The 24596-nt window shown below is 38.2% G+C and overlaps 1 protein-coding gene across 5 annotated transcripts in view; it reads left to right on the top strand.

Moving 5' to 3' along the window:
• The window catches only part of DPP10 (dipeptidyl peptidase like 10), a 492868-nt gene extending 482406 nt beyond the window's left edge, over positions 1 to 10462 (top strand). For all 5 annotated transcript variants that reach the window (XM_048079610.2, XM_048079611.2, XM_048079609.2 and 2 more), the window contains exons 23-26: positions 34 to 92; positions 187 to 259; positions 1670 to 1743; positions 2943 to 10462. In XM_048079610.2, coding sequence (XP_047935567.1) covers positions 34 to 92; positions 187 to 259; positions 1670 to 1743; positions 2943 to 3080 — 344 coding nt within the window. In that variant the 3' untranslated portion in view covers positions 3081 to 10462. The remainder of the gene's footprint in view (positions 1 to 33; positions 93 to 186; positions 260 to 1669; positions 1744 to 2942) is intronic.
• Positions 10463 to 24596: the final 14134 nt, after the last annotated feature.

Genomic DNA, 24596 nt, shown 5'->3' with positions numbered 1-24596 from the left:
TTTTTTTGTTTTGTTTTGTTTTTACTTATACAGCATCAGCATTTTCAGAAAGATACCTAGGTATTCCATCAAAAGAAGAAAATACCTATCAGGTGAGTCAGCATAAACAAGTGAATTAAAATGTTAGTTTTACTTCCAAAATGCGGTTCACTCACACCTACACCTTTGTGTGTGTTTGTTTACTAGGCATCCAGTGTATTACACAATCTTCATGGTTTAAAAGAAGCAAATTTACTAATAGTTCATGGGACTGCTGATAGTAAGTATTACAGATGCAATTACATTTGAGGTCAGAGGTTTTAGCAGACATCCAAAGACAGATTAGGCACACACTTAGCAAGGCCATTTTAGTTGTATTATGCCTCTGATATGAGTTTTGGTATTCTGTTTTAATTGTCATTTCCAACTCTAATCTGATGATGCTTTTCTTTGCTGAATATTTGTACCTTTTAGGTGCTATATGTTCTAATTTGTTTAAATCTTGTGGACGACCATCTAGCTACTGAAAAGTATTATATGAATTATTAATAGAAAACCATACATTTTTAATGGTATTTTAAATTCATAGAGATTCTGCAACTGAGGAAAGAATTGTCAGTACATTTGGAGAAGTACAGTACCAAATGGGAAGTTAAACTTTTCAGCTAATTAATTACTAGGTAGTGCCAAAGCATCTGAAGCTGAAGCCATAGGGAACCTTTTAATAGCACCATTAGTTTTAATGGTAGCTTAAGACAGAAAAAAAAAAAGAAAACAGGGTAAGTTCTAGCACTTTTAATGTAATTACAAGATGTGTCAATCAAGAGAGACTTTGTAATTATGAATTTAAATTTACCTGCAGTATATTTTTCTGAATTTTCCTAACTGATGTAGGACTAGAGAATAAGCCTCATGCTGATGAGGGCTGTGCAGTGCAAGCCCCATCCGGTGTTTCTTCCTGGAGCTGGGGAGGAGGACAGAGGCAATGTACTGGGTGACCGAGCAGGCGTGAGGGTCTGGGGCTTTGCTGATTGTAAATGGCAGCAGCAATTTCTACCCCTCTGAACTCAGCGCTAGAGGGAATTGGGATTCTGATAGCTGTCTAGGCAATGCAGTGTGTTTGAGACTATGACTCTGATTGCCTGCTGCCCTTGCTTAATATCACATCCAGTGACACTGCCTAGCCCACTTGCAGCCTTAGCTCTGCAGGGGTAGGACATGGTAATAAAGTTGCCTGTTTTTACCACACAAAGATTAAGTTACTGATATGTTGCAGAAAGTCCATTACCTGAAGAAGTATGGGCTGTAATAACCCTGTGCAAGCAGTAGAAAATCCGATGTGCTTTCCCTTAACGCAATTATAAACTGTCATGATGTTCAAACAGAATGGTTTTACACACCTCTAATCTATCACAGTGTGTGTAAATCAAGGGTAGACAGAGGAGTCCTTGCGGAGTGCCTGGAAGGCACAGCTTCCCCTGGGCTTTCAGCTCCCTCTCTAGAACCTCCTCTGTTACGTGCTGTGTCCCTTCTGCTGGTTGGGCTCTGCATGTCTGACCACAGAGGTAGTCAGCTTAAATCTGATCATTACAGACACTGGAAATGTTTTCAGTCAAAGCTGTTTAACAGGTAAACATTTCATATTAGCTCTGCTTTTTTCTAATAATGTCCAAATGTCATTGTATTGCAGCTAAAGTCCACTTCCAGCATTCAGCAGAACTAATTAAACATCTAATAAAAGCTGGAGTTAATTACACTATGCAGGTATGTGCAGCTATGGCATGCCCTATAAACATGGCTCAACAGTTAACCCCATATTGCTGTTTCTTCCCTTGAGAAGGACGCTCCCTACCACAGCACACTGGTATTACCACAATTTGAAGCTAGAACACTGTTTCCTTACTGCTAGTATGGACATTAAGGACCATATATTCTTTGTGTTCTTCTGGGCTCTTTCTCCTCCCTTTTCTCCATCTGGTTATCCTACAACACCTTTACAGTCCCTATGCACCCTTTGTAATATGCAGATGCCACTACTTTGCTCCCTTTTTACCAAAAAACCTCTCAGGTCACATGGAAGTAATTTCCTCTCCCTCTCAACACCTGAGTCTATTAAATGGCAGCTAAATTACTGGAGCTCTGCTCCCCTCTCCATGGCCATATGGAGGGTGAGGGTGCTGGGAGGGACAGGCTGGGGCCAGCAGGACAGGGCATGCTGCAGGCATGCGGACTTGCACAGGACAGAATCATAGTGTCCCAGGATGGCTGAGGTCGGAAGCCACCTCTGGAGGTCACCTGGTCCAACCCCCTGCTCAGGCAGGGCCATGGTTATATCACCTGGTGATTAGCACAGTTTAAGGTGAACGCATGGTGAATCTTTTTGCCTCAGACCACCAGAGGTCTTGTCCTAACCTCCATGGCCTGTATTTCTTCATTCAGCCTGCAAAATCCTGTTCAGCCTCCCTTGGGAGAAATTTCCAGTGGCATCTGACTTGAGATAAAACTGCCTATATCCACCTAGGAGGGATATATGGTAGGCTTTAGGTAAAATGGGAAGGCAGTTAAAAATATGAATAAAAAGTTTTTTTACTGAACACTTAGAATCTGGGATATTAAGAGAAAAGCATGAGGTAATTAATCCTCATTGAAATTGATGGGATTCGAGTGCCTAGACACCACTGTAAGTGCCAGCTAAGTAAACTGTTGTAAGCACGGTGACTGAGCGTATACAATTTTTCACTTCTGCAGAGCCCACTGCAGTGGTTGTTTTATCTAAGTTCCAAATTTCAAGAGAGAACAGATTTTGCTTTGAGTTTTATTACCTTTCCTTGATACTATAAAACTAATGTTATCGTCCTGTTGTCATCTAAAACATTTGGAAGATCAGAGAAGGAAAATTAGAGCCCTAAATATTTGAAAAGCCTTTGAAAAACTATTTACTCTTTCCCTTTTTCCTCTGCTAGATCTACCCAGATGAAGGTCATAACATTGCTTCTGAGAAAAGCAAATATCACCTTTACAGCACAATCCTTGGGTTTTTTAGTGCTTGTTTAAAGGAGGAGACACCAATTTTACCACAGGAACCTGAAGAGGATGAATAAGGAAGCCTATTTGTGTAGTACTGAAGGGGACTTACTTTGCGGCTCAATAAAACCTTAAATAAAAGTGACTGTGAGATTGCAGATTCTGCAGAAGCTCAAGGGCAGCTAAAGGATATCACAGTGGAACAGCACATTTACAGACAATGAGCTAATAAACTGGAATTCGACTACAAAGTCCAGACATATTACCAAGGGACAAAACCTTTGCCTTTGTGGAAGGTCAACAGTTGGTTACAGTTTCCTGGAAGAACTTAGTTTTGCATAAGTGTAGGGTTAGTGCATGTTTGTTATGTTAAGCCTCACTGTTGGTTCTGTAAGTGGTTGCTCGTTTTTTAATTTAAATGCACATCTTTATTCATCTTTGCATAATGCACAACCTATCATAAGTATTATGGCCACTAATATTTTAAAAGGTGAGCTGCAATCTAACACTTTACTGTAATGTTACAATAAGTGCAATTCTTCCGCTGTCTATTACACATAAGAAACCACAGAGATAATAAAGGGCACGATATTTTCTCTAGTTTCTGCTCAAAGGGGATATATTGTCTAGTGCATCATATAACATTGATACTGAAAATGATTTTTCCCCCCAATTTCAGCATTTACTATTATTACCGTACCTACTAGTAACCAATAAGGGACTTTTTGGTAGTGTACTCTTGGTCTTTATGTATATACCCAAGACTCCCTTAGCAGAAAGTCTTTCTGAGCTTGAAGAATTTTTTTCAGATATAATTAACAGCTGTATTTAAAACAATATCTGCAATTGAAATCTTTCCCCAGTCCAAAAATGTATCTATTGTTTCCTTAAAATCTGTTTGAGTTGTGTTTTGGTATTGTTTATAGTAGTTAATAGTTTGCTGGTTACGCTCTAATTTTAGAATATGCTACTTTCTCACATGTAAATTAGATACATAAATATTAAATTATAGTTTCAGATAAAGAAAATTTATTAACAATGTATAATGCCATTGAGTAATACTTTACTCTTCAAATGAAGAATTATTTTGTATAGTGCATGTTCCTTTTTCTTCCATCTGGTCTCCAATTTAATTCTAAAGTTCCTCAAGGTGGCCACGTAGTTGAAACTCTCCATTAGTTTTTATTCTAGGGCTGCTTATTAAGTCTGTTGTAACAGGATTTAGATTCAACAGCATCTCAAAGAGGTGATATGTTTTTCATTCAAGGCAAAGGAAGATCCTGACAAGTGAAATTTTATTATTTATTCAGAGGGTGAGCCCCTCATACATGCGTTTATTTGCCAAGATGAATTACAGCAATAGAAATTGAAACTATGAACTAAACAAGGCAGCCAGTTTGGGTTTGCAGAATATTAACTCTGATCACTGAAATCAAGTGCAATGTTGACTTAATTTGAGGTATCTTCCTGAAGGTATGTGAAAACTCCTGACAGATGCTGTGCAGCTTACATGAGAATAGCTGTAATTTCTTCTTTCTGGATATACTCCAAGTACTTTCCTACCCAATTAAGAGTTCATTTCTTTCAAGATTAAAAACAAGTATTTTTTGGAAGGTAATTTACAGTATTTAAGATGCAAAGTTCTACATATTTTATGAAGAACGGAAATTGTTTTTAACATAATGAAAAATCACCTGAAGCTTTTTATTTATTTTCTTCCAGAATATTTTCTTTAACTGTTAGCATTTATTATGATGCAAGTAATTTGACTGAAAGATATGGCTTTATGGACCCCTGAAAAGTCTCTTTCTTTTAATGTTTAGTATTTATCTTGTTTTATTAGCATTTTTAACTATTTTTCATTTAGTTTAATACAATTTTAATGTGCAAAGAAATCTTGTCCCAGTGTCACCACAAAATATGACCTTACTCTGTGGTATTTATAGCACATATTTTGAGTACTATGATAAGACCGTTAAAAAAAAAGTTTCAGGCAAGTGCGCACAAGCCACATTGGGTATGCACGTGTTGAGTGTACAGCCAGGCTACGTGAGGAGGTTAATTCTTATCAACACGCACTGGCTGTTTCTCTGTGAGACAGCCAGTGTGTTCAGATTTACCGCATTTCACATATATCTCCTTTAGTTATCTGCAAAAGCAAACAAGCAAGGCTTGTGTCTCAGCAATAGGGTTATGCATGTGCTCAGGAAATATTTTATCTTGGATCCATGCCTTTGGCAGTATATCCCTTATCTCTGAACCCACACCCTATCTCCTTTTTCCCCACACTGCTCTGTTTCAGGCTTCCATTCCTTACTCTTTCTACACCAGCATCTCACCTCCCATTTTGATCAATTTACCTGAATATGAAGGTGGCATGAGGACATGACTTCTGTAGAAATGTTTTTGCCAGGACTGGTATGTTTAAAAAGTATGTGTTATCTGAAATGTGGGTTATCTGTGTGGAAATGTGGTCTGCTTTTAATATATTTAATATTTCTCATGCTGTCCTACAAATACAGTTATTTTTATATAAATGTGTATAAAAAGGCAAGCATCAGACCTAGATTAATTGGTTGTTATGAAATTTTTAAGTATGAGTTAAATTTAGATATTGCAAAAAGTATTTGCAGAATCAGCCTCTGATTCTAGCTAGACTAAAGGATTTGGTACAAGGTGAGGTCCAGAGCTATCTTTACTCTTGCTAACCAGTTCAAATGTTTCTTCCACTTCCAGCACAACTAAATATGTTAACTGTCAGACTCTACATACACAGCAAATGGCAGTCACTCATTAATTAGTCTAAGTGACCTATAGTATTGAGCAGGAATTAGTACACATTGCACAGAAATGGCATGAAAATCATAGATTTTTCTGTAGCTTACCTATTGTTAAGCACTGTGATGATATTTTATGTCTGAAAAACTACTGTCTGATTCAGCTGTCCTTACAATGTGACACTTACTACACTAGACCTACTAATCTATGGAAACCTAGGGAATCAACATATCCATTTACTGCTTATTAGAGCTTATCTTTACCTTCTTGATTTCCTCTATCCTTTTTCTGCTGTAAGGACTTGCAAAATCTGTGAAAGCTGTAGGTCATATTGAAACTTCAGTTATATTACAGGATCAGGAGAAAGTGTATGTCAATTGGAATATATTTTCCAGATTGTTGAGTATATAAAAAGGCTGATTATTTTTAAATTCAGTGTTTTAATCCTTTTGCAGCAAAGACAGAAATATTAATGACTTAATTTGATCAACATTTACTATGATTTTCTGTAACCAACTGCTTGTTGTTCCTATGTTTTTGTCATATGTAGATCTACCCATGTCTGAAAATGAAGGTGATTACCTCTGTTCTCTCAGCTTTGGCACTTATTTTGAGTGTGTAGTCAGTTAGATTCGTTTAATTGAGAAAAGGTGCCTTTTAAGACAGACGAGCTTGTATTTGATCTGAAGCCAAAGATTCTCCATGGAAAACTGGGAGCATTGAGTGTTCACTCCTTTAATAAAATGCAGAGGATGCAAGGTATGACCTAGTATCCCTCCTTGCAGGTCTGTTAGATGTTACTGAAGAAACTGAAGCAAAGGGAAGACTGACCCAAAGAGACTGAACACAGGTTTCTTTTGCACAGCCTAAAAACACATAACATAGGCAAGGTGCGGTGATCCTAGCATTTTATATTTACTTCAAGTCCTGCTGTCAAGTCAGCTGCCTCTGGGGAAGGACGATCCTCACCGGTATTGATTACTGGTACATCTGCAAAACATCCTTCAGTACCATTAAGATCACTCCTCTTTTTCCTTTGAACGATTTCAAGAGTGCTTCTGAGGATTGGGAGCTCAAGGATATGGCTAAGGAGAGTCGCAACTTCCAAGGTGGCTGGATCTTTGAAAAGAAAAGAAAGGATTTATTTAAACTTCTATCTGTCGCATTTCATACATGAAAGTTGAGAAGGAGCCTGGCTTCTTGGAGGTAGGTTGATGAGAAGTGTTGGTGATTCACTCACCAGGAGGTAACAAAACATGCCTCCTACAAACCCACTTCCAAAATTCTGCAGTGGTAAGTAAAATAAATGCCTGTTTTCTAAAAGGAAACCAACACCTGAAAATTACAGTGCTGTTAGATTAAGTTACTCAGCTATTTGGACAGAATTAAGAAAATTTAAACTATGTGAGTGTATATGGTCCAAAGTTTCCATTAAAGTTGGAACTAGACTTCTTGCCTGTGTAATTAGTTTAGAAATGTAATGTTCTACCTTTACATAAATCTGAATTAACAACAACAAGATTGGTTTAACGAGGACACAAATGATACATACAAGTCTTCTTAATTAAAATATCCCATTAAAATATCCCATAAAATGCTAACAGCCCAATTTAAGATTTCATGACCATAAGAAACATAAAAAGGAGCAGAAAATAAATAAAAAGGCTTCTGATCAATAAAACCAGCAAAGGGATTATAACTGTTAAGAAAATACTCAGGAAATATTTCCCTAAGGACAGCTGATGTCCAGAGGGCTTAGGTAGGAGGTAGATACCTCTTACAGGTGGATAGTCCAGTCCTACACACAGTGTAGAGCCTTTGCAGCTTTCTGTAGAGGAGCTGTCTGCTAAAGCCTCTTGCTTTGATTCTTGCACTAGATTCAAGGTCTTCTAAACTAGTAAAGGAACACTGTAACAGGAATGCAATTTGATAGGCAAAGACATGAAATTGTTACATCAGGGATAAGAAAAATATTTTTTAAAATAACAAGTGTTATGATCTTCTTGCTATTCTCCAACTAGTCAAAGGTGAGGAAGGGGAGCTTTGTAAGGGCACTCAGTGGCTGACTCAAAGGTGCCGCAGCTGATAGACCAGCTGGCAGAAATTACAGCTCCGGCAACACCTGTAAATGCTCTAACATAAGTCTGAATAAAGGAAAGGGAATATATGCATTGGAAAAGAAAAGCTGTTAATACTGTAGAAGAGCTGGTTTAATAAATGGGCACATCATCTCATATTCTGAATGAAGAGTAAAACAAACTAAGAATTGCATTGTTTTGCGTCCAGTGGCACCTATCACCCTTTTCCTGGTACATACATTTGACAAATGAAATAATGCATAGGATCCATTGTTAAGAGGGTTTTTGCCACCATTAGAAGGGAGGTAAGTAAGTAATAGTGTGGTAAAGAGACATTTTATTGAAATATGTTGCTGTATTCAGAGCTTTCATTCTGAAATAAAGTGCAGTGCATACAAACAAACAAACAAAAAGAAAAACAACAAAATCTAGTAACCTTAGAGACAAATGTATCAAAGGCTTGATTCAAACTTTTAACTAAAGCTGGAAATCCAGAATATCCAGTTAGTTACAAAAATAATGATGACTTATATAGTTTCTTATGGATTTTTACTCCTGCATTTAATTTTAATTTGTAACCTGCAGTTCAGATAGTCGTAAAACATGAATTGTTAAATATAATTCTGCACTTGAAATAGGCAGTTGCAGTGAAATATTTTGTTTTGAAAAACATTAGAAATTGTTACATTTAAAGCTATTTACATTGTCAAGTTATCTGTTCTTCCTTTTTAGCTATACTAAACACATTTTTTAGGCTAATGGATTGATATATTTTTTAATTGGAATGAAAATTGTGCACGGGCTTATCTGCTTCTATAAGGATTGCTTGTAAAAGTAAAATGAAAATGAATGCTGGCAAAATACCAAATATTTTGGGAGGTTTTATAGAGCATCTGATGAAAAATACACATTATACCGGAGAAGCTGAGGACTACGATTGAAGAAACAAGATCATTTGGCAGTGCAATCAGAATTATGCAAGACAAAAGCAAAAGCATTGTGGAAAATCAATTTTAGCAGAATTTTCAGGCTTAAAAGGAGTACTGAGACAGAGTGTATCAAATTTTGTAGTTTTGATTTATCCTTCAGTTTGGGGTTCAAGAACTTCCTTCTGAGATGGAGGCAAGGTTGTGGCCATTTTTTATTTTTTTTTTTTCATTTTAATTTTTGTTTCGTTTTGTTTTGTTTTTCCAACAAGGATCACTATTCAGAAAAGCTGTGGTTACAATTTCGTGACCAAAAACCATTAAAACCCAGCGTGTAAACTAAGAGCTTAGCAATAACAAATAGGGAGAGCCTGAGATTCAGCTAATTACAATGAGTGGCACATTACTTCACAAAGAGGCCTCACCACAGTGGGAAAACAGAGCGAGGTGCTATTTAACCTGAGTGAAAAAATTGAAGTCTGGCTTACAAACAGTGTTAGGAAGAGACTATTCTGTCTTAATATGATGTAATGAGAATAGGATGAGAATGTTTAATTCCTTTGGTATGCTAATGAGTATTCATTAATTATAACAGAGACCAAAATTGTGCGGCTGAGTGCCAACTGCATCTGGTGTTATGCAGCTGCACAACGCAGCATCTGACCAGAAGACAATATGATAGTCCTCTGCTAATGGTTGGCTTTCCTTCCCATGCTGCTAGAGCAGAAAGAGGTAGAGAGCCCCTAGCCTGGGGCAGCAGCACCCCAAATGTCCCTTTGGGAAAGAGAGGAGAGAAAAGGAACTGCGTGTTTTAAAGAGAGCTTGTCTGCTTTCCCTCCTTGGGGAACAGGGGTCTTTCAAGGGAAGTGTTTTGGGTTGTATTCAAGGCTGGAGCTGGCTACGAGATATCCTCTCACGTCTCCATGGGGCTGTTCTGGGGCATGTGGGTGATGGAGGAGCCTGAAGTGGGCTGGGGGTGTGCTTGGGACTAAAGCGTGAAGGAATTAAGTGGGGGTTAGCCTTGTGACACTCGAGTGTGGGACTCCTCATTCAGCATGCTGGGAAGGCAGCCTTGGTGGAAAACATGGGGTTGGTGTTCTCTGTCTTGTGTTGTGAACCAGCCAGAGGCAGAGCTCTCTGGGAGAGCTCCTGTTTATCAAAACATCAGTTAGTTATGTTGGTTTTTTTTTTTGTTTGCTTCCCCATAATGCTATTTTATGTTTTCAAAATTTTTGTGTTTTTTCTGAGCCTCTAAGATGCATCACAACTTTATATACATCAAAATGGTTTTACATTTTAACTGGACCAGTGTGTGTGTCTGTGTGTGAAAACAAGTTGTATCAATTTAAAATACAATGGGTGGGGTTATGAAACTCTACAAATACACCCCGAAGGGTGCTATCTAGGAAATCTCTGTAAAGTAGATTTCTTCTACCCAGTATAGGAAAAAAGTAAGGCTGATTGGAAGGAGGAAGCTTCTAGTTTCCTGCAAAGAAAAAACTGAATCCTCTTTTTATTCCTAACAGGACAACATTTCAGGAGGAAACAAACAAACCCAACAAAACAAAGCAAAATAAAAATAATAAAAAAAGCCACTCAGGAAACCTTCAAGCCTGATTTAAACAGTATTTTTATAGAGAAATATGTAATTAAAATGAAAACATTCCTGAAAAATAATGGGTTTTGTGTGTGTGTGTTTCTCATCTATAACACTTGTTTTAAAATAGGAACATAGAGAGAATAAATCTTGCTGTCAAGCTGGTCTATGACAAATCCATACCACCATTCTTTGGCAAAGTATCAAAAAAATGCCTTGGTGGAGAGGAGCACTATCCTTAAACGCAAGCTGTCATGAATGTATTAATAGCAAATTCTCAGTAAGGTGTCTTCATGTGGAGTTTCTAAAATGTTCAAAACCTCAAAAACCTTCTTGCGGAGTAGCAAAAGAGCTACAGCTGAACTGAGCCATCACTGAACAGAAGACTCCCCGCACACACTTTAAAGACAAAACAAAGCTTTGATTGGGGTATTTGACAACTCTGTTTAAACAGAAGGACTAAAATTGTGACCCAGCATCACTCATCAAAAATATTTCCTGGTCATTACTGTTCCGTGATTAACTCTTAGTATTGTTATGCCCATCAAAAGTGCCCAGGATGGAAGGTGGGATATGGACAGAAGCAGCCGATGGTTTAGGTCTTCTTACTATCTAACATGGATGCATTGCAACATTGACTGCCATCCCGTGTGTTACTGGTTGTACCCAAAACTGGTAACAGTGCTAGAGACCATGCCAAAGATCTGTTACTGTCTCTTAGTTCTTAATTTTTCTCTCTGTATAACCATCCTTCAGATACATTCTGGGTCTTGGTGCTGAGTATGGCAGGGAAGGTCTGTGCAGTGGTCTCCTCCTGTTGAGGTGAGCAGGTCGCTTGAATGCTGGCTGAAGCCCTCCTTTCTCCTCTAAAAAGCTCATAGCTGGCTCACAAGGATGTGCTGCAACAGGAAGTTATATAAGCGGTTTTTGAAATCTGGTAATATCAAGCCTAGGAAACATGCAGTATATCTTATACACATGATCCTTAGGACAGCAGGGCACATTTGGAAAAACAGCTTCCACGCTCCAATGGGAAATTGGTGCTTCGACTGTGAAGTGTTCCCATGGATAAGCCTGATAAATATGGTGTATTTTAGAAACCTTTCAGGTTTATGAATGATGACATTTCTGTTAAGAATTGGATTCCTATCACATTCAGTCTGTAAATTCTGTTAAAGTCCACTATAGCTAGACTGTCCCTCTTCCCAAAGAAACCTTATTGTTGCTGTGCTCTGTCTTGTTTGTGTGAAAGGCAGAAGCACCTCTTGCCACATATAAAGGCAAGAACTTATTGTCAGTATATGAATAGTATTATTTTTCTCCTGATCATGACACTTATTAAGCACTGGGGACAATGGCATCCTCACCTGAGCACAGCCAGCACTACCACGAGCTTTATCTGTAGGGGAGGGTGGCTTTGAAGGGGGAGCAGGGCTGGGTAGGCTGATGCTGCCCGCAGTGGGGAGATGTCCCCTGCCTCTGCCTTTTCCTCAGATGCCCAGGTGCTGCAAAGTATGAAGTCTTCAGCCATTCCCCACCAGCTCCACGTGCAATTTTTGCTCAGCTCAGACTTGTTTGCAGCATCTGCTTCTGATGCTATATTCTCGAGTTCACCCTTGCTCACTGCTTTGCATCACCCATGGGTCAGGTTTTGGTGTAGTGCCTTCACCAGGACTTTGAAAGGCACCGGTGTGGACCTGGGATGTGCAGAGCCCAGGGTTCACACTGTGTGCAAGCCTGCTACGAGCCCGTGAGAGAGAGCCTGCGCTCATGTCTGATGCCTTAGCTATGCACAGGATGCAGTGCTCTGCTTCTGTAGGCACAGACACTTGAGCAATGCCTGCAGATTAGTCACTATAAGTAATGTCTTCCTGCCTATATAGCACTTATCTTCTCTGCCACAGCTCATTGCGTTTGTTCTTAATTGAATTTGTAAACCTTCTGGGGTGGTTTGCACACAAACATCAGGTGTTGCTGTGTCTTACTTTGAATGGGGCCCAGTGTGTTGCTGAGCTGCACTTTAATAATTAACATAAATGCATAGTAGCCCTATACAGTAATGATGTCCAGCAAATTTGTGCAAAGGGTGGCAAATATTCCATATATATTCTAGTGGAACAAGATATGAATCCATAGCTCATATTTACTTATTTTTACTGACTTCAGGAAATGCAAATTGTGAATTTACTTTGGGAGGTTTGTAAAGTGCAAATCCTACAGAAGTTAGGTAATTACCCTGCAAGTGGGTTGTATATGCCCTGCATGAAGTCTTTCTCACTAAACTGGTCCAAAGCGTCCTCAAATCCTGCTGGTAGGGACTCATCTTTGTCAGCTGCTCGATACTGGGGGAGATGAACGTCTCCCAGGTGTGCTGCCCCTCCTGAGTGATGGACTCAGGGCATCTGCCATATGTAGCCCCCTCAGTCCATGAAGGATGGAAAACAAAAGCAAATCCAACCTCTTCTGGTAACTCAATTTAGTATTACAGTTTTAACGAATAAATAATGGGGTCAGCCTGAGGACATAAAAATAAATTGAGAGATAAGCAGCCACTTATCCACTTAAAACAACATCTTATTTAATCCATCTGCAAAACTAAATTTGGCTGTCAATTAGCATGTTTCAGCAAACCCATCCTGGTTCCTCTGTAACTGTCATGGTGTGGGTACAACGCCATGGGAAGGTAAGAGAGGACATCTCAGAAATACAGGTGTGGAAAATCATGTTATAGAACATGCCTAACAAGCTATCTTCTGAGAAACAGATTTAAGAGATTTTTTTTCTATATTTCTAGCTGAAACTTTTCATCTCTACAGATAAACATGGATGTTCTTACTATAGAAGTCCCCAGTTATCCATCAACTTCTGTTTCGGGTTTTGTTCTGTGCCAGACTTTGGGGTGGAGTGGGGAAATACATGAACTTATGTTAATTGAAAACCACACCGTGGAAGTGATTTCTGTGTTAACTCTCAAGTATTGGTTCCAGCTTCCATTAGCTGAAATTTTATTGGAACTGAATACTTGAAGCCAAGCTACACCATTAACCTGTACTTCATTCAGCTACTGCAGATGCAGTCTGGAGCTACAAACATTTTGTTTGTAGAGGAAGGAAAAACAACTTGGTGCCTGCCAAGCTATCTTAGTGTATTTCCATATAAACATATAAAAACATCTTGGTACTAATTCAAGATCTCTGCTTATTTTAGATACTAGTTCCAGAGAAGATGTCTGAAAAAAATGGAAACAGGTTTTCAGTTCCTTTTGCCTTCTTTATAGCACTGGTGGAGACTGCTTATTATGGATGTTGTACTGCATTTGTATTTTGTTCCAATTAACCTGCCACCTTCCCTAAATGAAGCTTGTACAAATATGTTGCCATGCGTGACCACCAAATGTCACTGCAGCTCATCACACTCAACAGAGGGTTGGCTGTTTTATATCTTCTTTATTATAGTATTAAATTGATTATTTATATGTTGGTTATTAGAGCAAGTTCATCAATTTAATGCCATAATAAACATTGTATTGAACATATTTTAAGATGTGTCAAAGTAAATATATATATATTATATGTGTATATATATATATAGCTAGACATGTTTGAATTGTATGAATATGAACCAGGCAGAAAGCAAAAACCAAAAGCTATTTGTGACATTTAATGACCATGTTAACATCCCTAATAGTAAATGACAAGGTAATTAAGGTGGAAAAGATTATCCCAACTAAAGTGGTTTAAGCAATTACAATAATGTCATGAAAGTAAAAGAACACATCCAAATGGAGGAGAGGTAGATCTCAGATTACCCAAGTAAATTGGTTATTCAAATTATCTGTGTTTCATTTAAGTACCTCTAGCTATATACTGTGTGATACGTAAACTGATACGTATGACTGTTTTAAGTGATGCAGAGAATTATAAACTCCACTTGGTAATGTGGAAATATATCTACAGGTGTTGCAGACACCATAGATACAGAATGGATTAAGATGGCTGAGAAAAAACAAAACAAAAATAACAACAAAAAACACAACAAGGAATGATGTTTTATATGGTTACCGCACTGTAGGAAATCTGTACTGGGCCCAGATTACTAGAAAATCTAAAACCAGACCTAAGGAATTTATATACAGAAAGAGAAAGGTTGTACTTGATTTAAAAGTGTATTTATAAGAACTACCAAATAGCAGTACAAATGGTTGGATGACCTTGTAGCGAGGTTGTTCAATACGAAGCTAGAGAGATGGAGATCTAGTTCTACTGCTGTGTTGTGGTGCTTCTGGATAAAAACATGTTGATACTCCCATGTCACAGTATCTGCTGTATCTGAATGTGCTTGCTCTGTATTTTCCAGGTAGTTCTAGGCACAATGTATTTCTGTGATTTGGGTGTACAAGACATGACTTGCTCAGATATCAAAGGCAAAATGGTGAAACAGAGGTAGTGAAATTGGAAAGATATCTTTCATTTTGAAGTAGTCCACCTCCTATGGTGAAAAGGGAGAGGAAAAAAAAAAAAGGGAAAGTGAGGCTTCTGGAGGATGACTAACACAACATCAGCACTTTTCCTTCCATCAGACCAAGGGACACATTTGTTTGCAGTTCTGCATGCCAGTGATCACACAGGAAGAGTGATACACCTGTGATACACCTCTTTCCAAGGGACCAAGCCCCTAAATATGCAATTTTAGGAGGGAGTTCAGGCCTCCAGCCTGTTCAACAGTTGCACTAAGTAGAGAGGAAATGCTGGTACTAAAAATGGGATTGAGGACCAAAGGTAAGTCTAATTTTCTGTTATCCTGAATTTCAGAAAGAAGCACTCCAAATCCTATGTTCATATCTGGATGAAAAAGCCTAGTGGTCACACACTGCTCAATAATAAATAAACCAATTTATTCAAATAAGTCAGCTGTGTCTTTTGTTTTCAGCTTCAGTCACCCAGCTTTCAAATGACAACCTGTTGAAAGGTTGCAAGGGAAGTAATAAGTCAACGGGAGTCAATGGCAACATTCAGTGCTATAGGAGCTGGAGACTGCTGCAGGAGTGCCCAAAAGATCTTAATTTCTTGATTAAAGCTGGGGTCTGAGACAGGTGACCTGAAGGCATTAAATATGTCAACTGCATAGCTAGGAGCAGATCTGCAAGCTGAGGAGCCTTCTCTGTTATCTGTCTACAATAAATAAATAAATACAGTTTAAACAATGGCTCTTATTTCTCTGTGGATGACAGTAGGGTTGTGATTGTGAACCATGTAACCAGGGAGATTTGGTTGCTAAATCACTTAAAACTTGCATCTCAGAGAATCATTTCGGTAATAACACTGATACCACAGGCTTCATTCAGAGCTTACGTCCTGCCCTTTGCCTCCCTAAATTAACTCATTATATCTGGGCAGGTCCTGTGATAGTTTTCTCTGTACCAAGATGCAAATGCTACCTTGGTCTGTGGAAAATAGCCTTGTGGTAGGGATCCAAGATCTGACAGTTTTCCACACTGTTCATAAAATTTCTTTTTACCCAAACCACTCTAATTTCTCTGCTCCTTGAATGCCTGTATGTAAAATGTGCATAATACTCCTGTCTTGTGTACACCTCTTTATTATTTTTTTTGTCATGTGCGTTTTTATTTTGCAGCTTTGCAACAAGATCATCTCTTGCTAAATAGCTGAGAAATTGCTTAAGAGTTGTTTATCCCACCCACCTCCCTTACATCTCCCTCCACCCCCTCACAGTTTTCTTTCTTTCATTTAATTATTTTGTTATTTGATATTTGTATTTTCCTTACCATGCATCCTCCTTTTCAGACAAGAACAGTTATATTTCTGGGTGACAGCATTTTCACAAAGTTTTTCAAAAGCACATGACCAAAGAACTTCTCACTCCCTCCAGGTGAATGAAATCACACTTTACTACGCGTTTCAGAATGCCTACAACATGAAACTAAAATTCTGCTGGAGATTGTAAACAATAAAAGCCCTATTTTTATGACAAAGTGCAGTACCTCCCCAAAAAATATCTAGAGAATTGGCCTGTTCTGTTCCTCCGCCCTCCTACATGTGTTCTTTTTTTGTCCTTCAGAAACAGGCAGGTTTCTGGCATCAGCTTCTCAACCTCTTATGATGCAAGGAATATATAGCAGAAAGGTGTCTGGATGATTTGGGAAAGAGAGAGCGTGGCAATTTTATTTGTTTCTATAGCAATTAGTTTAAGAAAAAAAAAAAAGCATTATCTATTTTTTTCCCTCAATATAATTGCACTTAAAACACATTCAAGCTGATTATCCTGCCTAACTTTTGTCTTGACATCTCTGCAGCTGGATTTCTGCATGTTAATAATAGCTACATCTCCTTTCGGAGTCTCTTCTTCAGCACAACACCTAAATTTAGAGCAGCTAATAGGAAGAGTATGGAAATCATTATTCTCCCACTCCCTCTCTGGTAACCCTTCTTAGCATCACGTTCATGCTTTCTGCTTGGATGGTCAACCTTGCTTCAGTCCCATTGGCACTGGTGGTCCAGCAAGCGTGAGTCCTGCTGCTCTGTGATTACATGGTGCTATGGGAAGTCATAGTATCATAGGGTGCTGTTGCATTAGAAGTCTTGTAGGAGTGCCAGTGTTTCCCAAAGAAGGACTGTGTTCAAAGACCCATGCAGTCAGCAGGTATCTTTCCTTTGACTTCAGTGGGTTTGGATCAGGCCAGTCCTACTCCCTCATCCAAAAATAAAATAAATAAAATAAAATAAAATCACCTATTCTCTTTCCTCAGGTACTTTTCCCAGAGTCTGAATGTGCTAGAGGAGAGCAAAGCTTTAGGATTTTAGTGAGCTGCACTCAAGTGGAGCCTGTACAAATTCTGATAGAGATTTAGGACTTTGATGGATACTGTATTTTCTCTCACTGCAAATGCTTGGTGTGAGACCGTAACTTCTTATGTGTCTCATTCTCACTTGGGACAGGGGAGATTTCTCCTGCTGTATGCTAGACACACTCTTTCTGCCAGAAGGAAAATATAGAGTAGGAACACCCATCTTGTTTACCCAACTCTAAATACCCTTTCTGAAGAAGAACGGTGTTCAAGACAGCATTTAGGAGGTTTCTCTTATTTATCAATCTCCCTAACCCATTCACAGCCATAATTAAGCACAGCTCCTCTAACCTGAAAGACCAAGCTAATGTATCCAGCAAAATAGCAAAAATAGCTTAGCTTGGAAGAACAAAGAATTTATGTTATAAAGCTTCAAATAATTCACATTTTTGACATTCATTATTTTTGACATTTTACATCATAACACACTAAGCAAAGCATCTGACTACTAGGACTTTTATTTGTCTGTATGTGAAACAGAATTGACAGTGTTGTTAAAAAACACCCCAAAAAAAGAGTAATTTGTTTACCTTAAATACTTAACTCTAGTGTATTGACACATTACCTATTTATGCTGTACTAACATAGTTTTTGTGGAGACAAGGGCAAAGGGATTAAGCAAAATAAACTGTGTTATATGTATGGTTAACTGATTATTTGTATTGATCCTTAGAGCATTCGTGTTCAGCAGAAGTGTAGTACATTACTACTGTTGATTGCACTGTTTTATCAGTGGGTGGGAATAAAAAGCAGGTAAATCTTACAGCTGCCTTGCTGTTCCCAGCTGAGCATCTCCTCCCTGGTGGCTGGTGAGATTGGGGTGTGGAGTGGAAGTGAAACGCAATGACAGGGTTTTTGCCTGATTGATGGTCGTCCTCACTGATGGAGAAGGTGAGCCCTGAAATAGCAAATGTCTAGCAAGAGATGAGAAGTACGATATGACGGTAATTAAGTGGCCCAGAAAAATGACGTTTCCAGACAAAATATCCGTTGCCTTCAGTGGCTGCAGCATTTCATCCAGTGTTTTTTGTGGTTGTTGTCTGTTTCACTTCTCTTTGTTTTAACATCATGTTTTGAAATTATAACATAGGCTTATGGGTACAGAAAAATAACTAATTTCTCTCCCACCTACTGTTTTCCACCTACCTACCTACCTCCTGTTTACTAGTGAAGAGTAAGGCCCTTCATGCTTCCCTTTACCATCTTGATGGTCTAGGTAGGATGTGGCTAACTCGTGGTGGTAGCTTTTGTCTAAAAGCTTTGATTGTTCCATCTGTCTCAATCCCCTTTAGCCCCCTTATTTATTATTTATTTATTTATTTATTTATTTATTTTGTAACTGTATGTACCAGCTCTCATGGGTGGAAGATGCGAGATGACCAGATAATCATGACTATGAATGCCTAAATGTTGCAGAAAGACCTGATCTCTGATCTCTCGTTATCCATGGCAGAATTGGTAGAACTGACTTCTAGGTGGTATCTCCAAAGCTACACAATTCCAAAAATCACATAGACTCTTTATATAAGTTATTTTTTCCCATTGTGTGTGGCAGCACCACTGCAGTGTAAATGGAGATTTTGGCTCCATCTGCTATCAGTGTTTGCTTTTAGACAAGTTTCACAGAAAAAAAATACCCTCCACCTGGGCAGTTATAGGGCTGCTGGCATCTGCCTGGTGTGGAAAGAAGTGATATCAAGAGGTGAAGCATCCCTAAGCAGGATGTCTCCTGTCTGCAGTGTGCTGAATGTGTGACCACTGTGGTGATTCAGATGTCCAGCTTTAAAAATGAGCATTGAGTTAGGTCTTGAGTAGGTCTAGAAAGAGCAATGTTTCTCCTGATCTGTCAGGGAAATTTTCAGAGAATTAATCTGTAGTGTCTTGGTTACATGAAGTAAGTTTCATGTTCTGTGCAGGTGGAAGACACTTCAGAATGAGAAGAAAGTTCTCTCATTGGGATACATGAGTGTTTTGTCTCCAGAACTCAAAAAAATGCTGCCACCCTTTTTTCATATTTATATGTAAAGTTCTGCCAGTGTAGAAGATTTAAATCTCTTTTCAAGAGACTGAAAGTCTCTGACATTGGTAATCAGCAGTATGAAAAATGAAGTAAGGTTTTCAAGACCTGTTCATCCTTAAGCTTCTCTCAGCGACATCCCTGCTGTCTCCTTAGAAAGTATTTCTTGAACGTTTTTTTCTTTTTTTCTCCTGCTGTTGACATCTCTGTTTTCTGCCAATTTTTTTTCAACATTCTTGTATAATATTTTGACACCTTCATCCTGATGAAAACTACTGAGATACACTAATGCTCTCTCGTTAGTATTTAATGGGTATTTGAAACACAGCCTCCTGCTGTATTCATTTACAGTCATGCCCCCCTGCTCTGCCCCCGGCAGTCAATACTGTGAGCCAAATTCCCTGGGAGTTACGACCACTCTGTACTGTGCTGTTACCATAATCTTGTCCTAAAGCCTGCTTAACTTTCATGGACCAACTGTGTTGATTTGCCAGAGCCACAGGAGCTCAGGCTAAGCCACCTCTCTTCTTATCACACTGGTCAATCAAGGGAAGCAAAATAGCCAGGATATCTGTGGGGCTGTGCTGGTTTCCAGCTACACTGACAGCCAGTGTATGGGGCTCTGCATCCTGCAGCATTGGAGAGGTGCCCTGAAGGAGGAGGAAGAGGAAGGACAGTAAGAGGATTTTTTTCATCTGTAATGACTTCTAGTAGAGACCTTTGAAGGCACTCTAATTGATATATTCATCTAGACTTGGCCTGCCATTTTAATGGCTTTTGCTTGTACTCACAGAAGCACAGGTACCTGTGTGAGTGGAAACTTTTGAACACCACAGATGTTTAAGTAGAGCTTGCTAAAAGGTGTAGTTAAAAGGATATAAAATGGTGAGTGAATATTTGTTTCTATAACAGAAGTGACAGAGGCACTTGGGGGGCAAATTCAACTCTTTAAAAATTCACTTAGCTGCTTTTGATATCTTGTTCATTGTGCATCTACTGTGCACAGTACAACTTGGTATGCAGGTTTTTCTGTCTCACCAATGAGGAAAGGAGGATAACAAACTTGGTCATATGAGAACTGGCAACACTTCTTTGGATTTTTCTCTTTTCAGAGTCTCATTCAGAGTTTTTCATGGATGTGAATTAGTACTATAGCAGGCAAAAGAACAAAGTCCTCCACACAGTTCAGCTTCTTCTACATGTGCTGATGCCCCTTCTTGAAGCTGTTCTCCACTCTGTCCCTTCTGAACTGTTTTTTGGGTGCAATTGGTCATTTTTTACCTGTAGATGTGGCTGTGATACAAGTCTGGAGAAGAGAACCTTTGATTACTGAATAAGTAGAAACGATAACTGCGTGTTATGCACAGGCTGATTGATGAAGTGACATAAATTTGTTACTTGAAGTCAATAGCGTAGATGTGGTGGCTCCAAGTTGGATTCTTTGCTTTCCACCGTCTGTTTCTGGCATTTCAGGAAGCACAAATTGCTTTGCCCAAAATGCCTACAGTTCTTTAGTGGTACCGTGTTATAATTTGAAGGAATCTAAATTAGCTTTCAGATGGAATACATAGGAAATCTGATGTTCCTAAAAAGTAGATGTCTTTCCAGTGCCATGTGATATTTACTGTTTTAGGGCAGGTTAATTAATTCAGGTTACTAAATATTAATAATTATGTGTAACATCCTGATTCTGTGCAAATTTTGCCTACTGTAATTTCTGCATTTAATTGCTGTGCTACCTGATTTACAAATGTAAATTCCCACTTGGGAAAGCAGTGGAAAGAATGGAAAGAAGAGCTCACTTTGAACATGCACACCCCTGGTTTATATGTGTAAAACAATTATCCTTTGCAAATGAGGCCAAGGATTTCTTGAATACCACCTTCATCTTAGGGGATATAAAGTTACATTTCATTCCAACATCCGGAAGCGTCAGGGTTGATTTTATCCTAAGGCACTGTTTTGCTGAAGAAGCCTTCAAGAGCACAGCTGCATGTATAACACTTCAGTAAGCAATGTAGATTCCCAGAGTTTAATGTATGAGGAACCATTAAACTAGTCTTTCTATTTCCAGTCTTTATCTCTCATCTACCTGCCCAATAAATGAACCTTAAACCCAATAGCTTGGGTTTGTTTAGAAGGTAAGATTGTCTAGAGAATATGCTCCTGGAAGGAAACCAGTCTTTATTTGCAAAGATCAGGGTACAGTTTCTATTCCAGTTTTTGTAAGCAGAAAGGACAGATACCAGATAGGATTTGGTGAAGAGGTGACATTTTTAGAGATGTTAATGCTTCTTTCTTGGATCAAGTAATGAGGGAAGCTAAAGAAAGAAAATCAGCTATTGATTTAATTGTGAGTGGCTCATTGAACCTTGTGTGTGATTGAGCTGTAGAAGAGCCCATCTGTATTAGTGAACGTACTACTCGTCTGTTCAAAATCGTGCTAAGAGATGAAAAATTCACACACTGAAAACTCATTACAGTAACTTTTACCTTAGGTAGGAGGAACAACACAAAATGAAGAAAGGTAATCAAAGGAACAGATTACAGGGGGCATGATGATTGTTTAAAGATACTTTATTAGGTGCCTGGAATAAATGTTTATTCCTTGTTAAAAGAAAGTCTGTTTAGAAGGACAAAAAAAAAGCCACCTGAGTAGAACAGCAGTGTAGAAGTAATAAGGACACACTTTAATATACGAATGAAATATTTGAATGGGAAAAGTAGAAAATAAATTTAAAAGTATTAAAACACGGGGAAAAAAATAATCATAAAGAACTAAAACAAAGTTAAGAAAAAAAAAGTAGGAAAAATGCATGGTATAATGAAGAAATTGTGCCATGAATTTTGCAGAAATCCCTGTTGCATTAAGAGTCAAAGTATGTTCACAAGAATTTTCTGGTTAATACCCCATGCATGGATTTCTAAAATGTTTTAGCAAGACTCTTCACCAAATTTTCTTTCTGACCTGAAGATTTATGTCACAGAAGAGTAAAAAAAAGTAGTTAAAAGATGGGAAATGGGAAACAAAGGTAGGAAGAAATTATCAGATTTTAATTATCCTAGCAAATACTCTGTTGGGTTCTGTGCTTCTCATGGTATCCATAAATTATCAGAAAAAGAAAGAAAAATGAAATCAAGAAAACAACTAGGCTGATGATACAAAATTATTGTGTTCTGACAAATCTGAAGATGTCTGCCAACACATACAGAAAGATCTTGCAATCCTGGATGACTGGGCAATAAAAATTGCAGATGAAATTCAGTGGCAATAATGCAAATTAATGCACAGAGGGGGAAAACTGTTCTATTTCGGTAGTCTCTAACTGTGCTATTTCTATGCAAGGGAGCGATCATGAAGACTTTCTGGATTATTCTCTGAATACTGCTTGGAGCTCAACAGCAAGAAGGGCAAGCAAAGAACTGGGGGTTATAGAGGAGGCATAAAGAATATGAAGGAAAAAATTATTATGCAGTTGTAGAAATCAGGTTTTTAGAATGCTGCCAAGAAATCTTGAACAGCATGTGTATTTTTATGCTCCCTCAAAAAGATAAGATAGAACTAGAAACACTGATTTTCAGAGATTGTGAATATTTACTTTACAAAGCTGATGCATACAGCAAATGGACATGTATGTACTCAACAACTAAATCCTGAGACCTTAGACAATACAGATTTTCTAGAAATGTTTCACAAAATATATTGATCAGAATTGGCCAACATTATGAGTAAAGAAAACTAAGTGGAAATTTCAAGAAATTTGTCATCCAGGTTGATTATTTTTCTGGATAGAATTAATGCATTTTTATCCAGAATTTATTCATTCATGGATTTTTAACCAAAATTTTATACCAAGCAGGTGTGAACGATCTGCTGAGAGGTGATATGTGATACTTAAATGGTAAACCAGGCATACCTGACATTACATAGAGTTAACAACTCGTTAAAGATGAAAGGAAAGACTTGGTTTGAGAGGCAGTTGTAACCTACAGCTTGTGGCATTTTTGCATTACTTCCTAATGGTCTAGAATTGTTTTCCTTGTTGTTTATTTCCACAAATACTGTCTTTGAACTCCTGCTATGCCAAGCACATGCCAAATAGTACAATGATACTGCTCCCTGGAGCATCACTGTTAAGGGGTCTCATCTCTTGTGTAGCATCACAGTAAATGTCAAGCCACTGACATCCAAGGATGTTCTGAGTGCTTTATATTCTCCTGTAATTTCCAGACCTTTCAGCACTGTACTGTGCAGAAGTCTTACTTTTATACCAAAATAAATCCGAAATAGGAAAGAAGCAGCAAGGTAGTAATTTTGCTATGCAATGGCAGAGAAGCTCACTGAAATTAATTAAGCTTAACTTTAACTAAAGTTTATATAAAACAATAAAAATCTAGGTTATGAAACAGTGTTTAATACCATGATACGTTTTATTTCATTTTATTGATTTGCATGGTATGATTTATAAGAATTCACCAGCTCTGGCGAGGAATCACACAATGAATCACAGCTAGATGAGGCAAACTGGAAGTTAATACAACATTAAATAATTGGAAATGTTTTCCATTCCATAAAAATAGAATGGAGAAATGCTAAAGCATGCTCTAAACTGCTTCTTTCATCATGCTGTTATCCTGTCTTAATACGTTATTAGAGTAAAGTGGTAATTTTTCATGTGCTTTACTGTGTAACACCCATCTGTTATGGAGCAATAACTGGATTGAAGGAAACAATCTATTGAATCAAAGACTTTAAAAATGAACAATAAAAGGCCAGTTTATACTGCAAGTAAACGTAAACCAGACATGGTCTGGGGCATTTGGACAAAATATATAGATCTAGAAATGTGAAGTGTCATTAATTTGCTAGGACTCTTAGACCGAAGCCTTGCTGAAACAGAGGTAAGAAAGAATTACTATTTAGCATCCTCTCATGGAGACTGGGCTGCTCAACCCCCTGCTGGAAATGTCGCAGATCAGATGACCTTATAGCTAGATAGCTCAGGTGCAACACATATCTCAGCATCTCAGCAAATCCTCATGACTTGTTTCCATTTTGTGGTTTAGGATCTAAAATATCCTAAATATCTAAAGTATTTTAAATATGTTTAAGGACTTGTTTACCTCTCTAAGTAATGAGATACCTGAATTTTTCTAGACACCACAGGTATTTGCATCATTCCAGTTCATTTGGTATTTGTCTATTTTACAGTAATTTGTCTAATTTTCTAGTAGTGTCTCTCTGAGACCTGACTTGCCATGTGTTATATCAACATTGAAGTGATGGTCTTGACTTGGAAATACCACATGGATGAGAATTCAATTTCTCATT

The sequence above is a fragment of the Anser cygnoides genome, chromosome 6, assembly GCF_040182565.1.
Source record: "Anser cygnoides isolate HZ-2024a breed goose chromosome 6, Taihu_goose_T2T_genome, whole genome shotgun sequence".
Classification (NCBI taxonomy): domain Eukaryota; kingdom Metazoa; phylum Chordata; class Aves; order Anseriformes; family Anatidae; genus Anser; species Anser cygnoides.
Note: the sequence above shows the minus strand (reverse complement) of the source record. Positions and strands in the feature narration are given on the sequence as shown.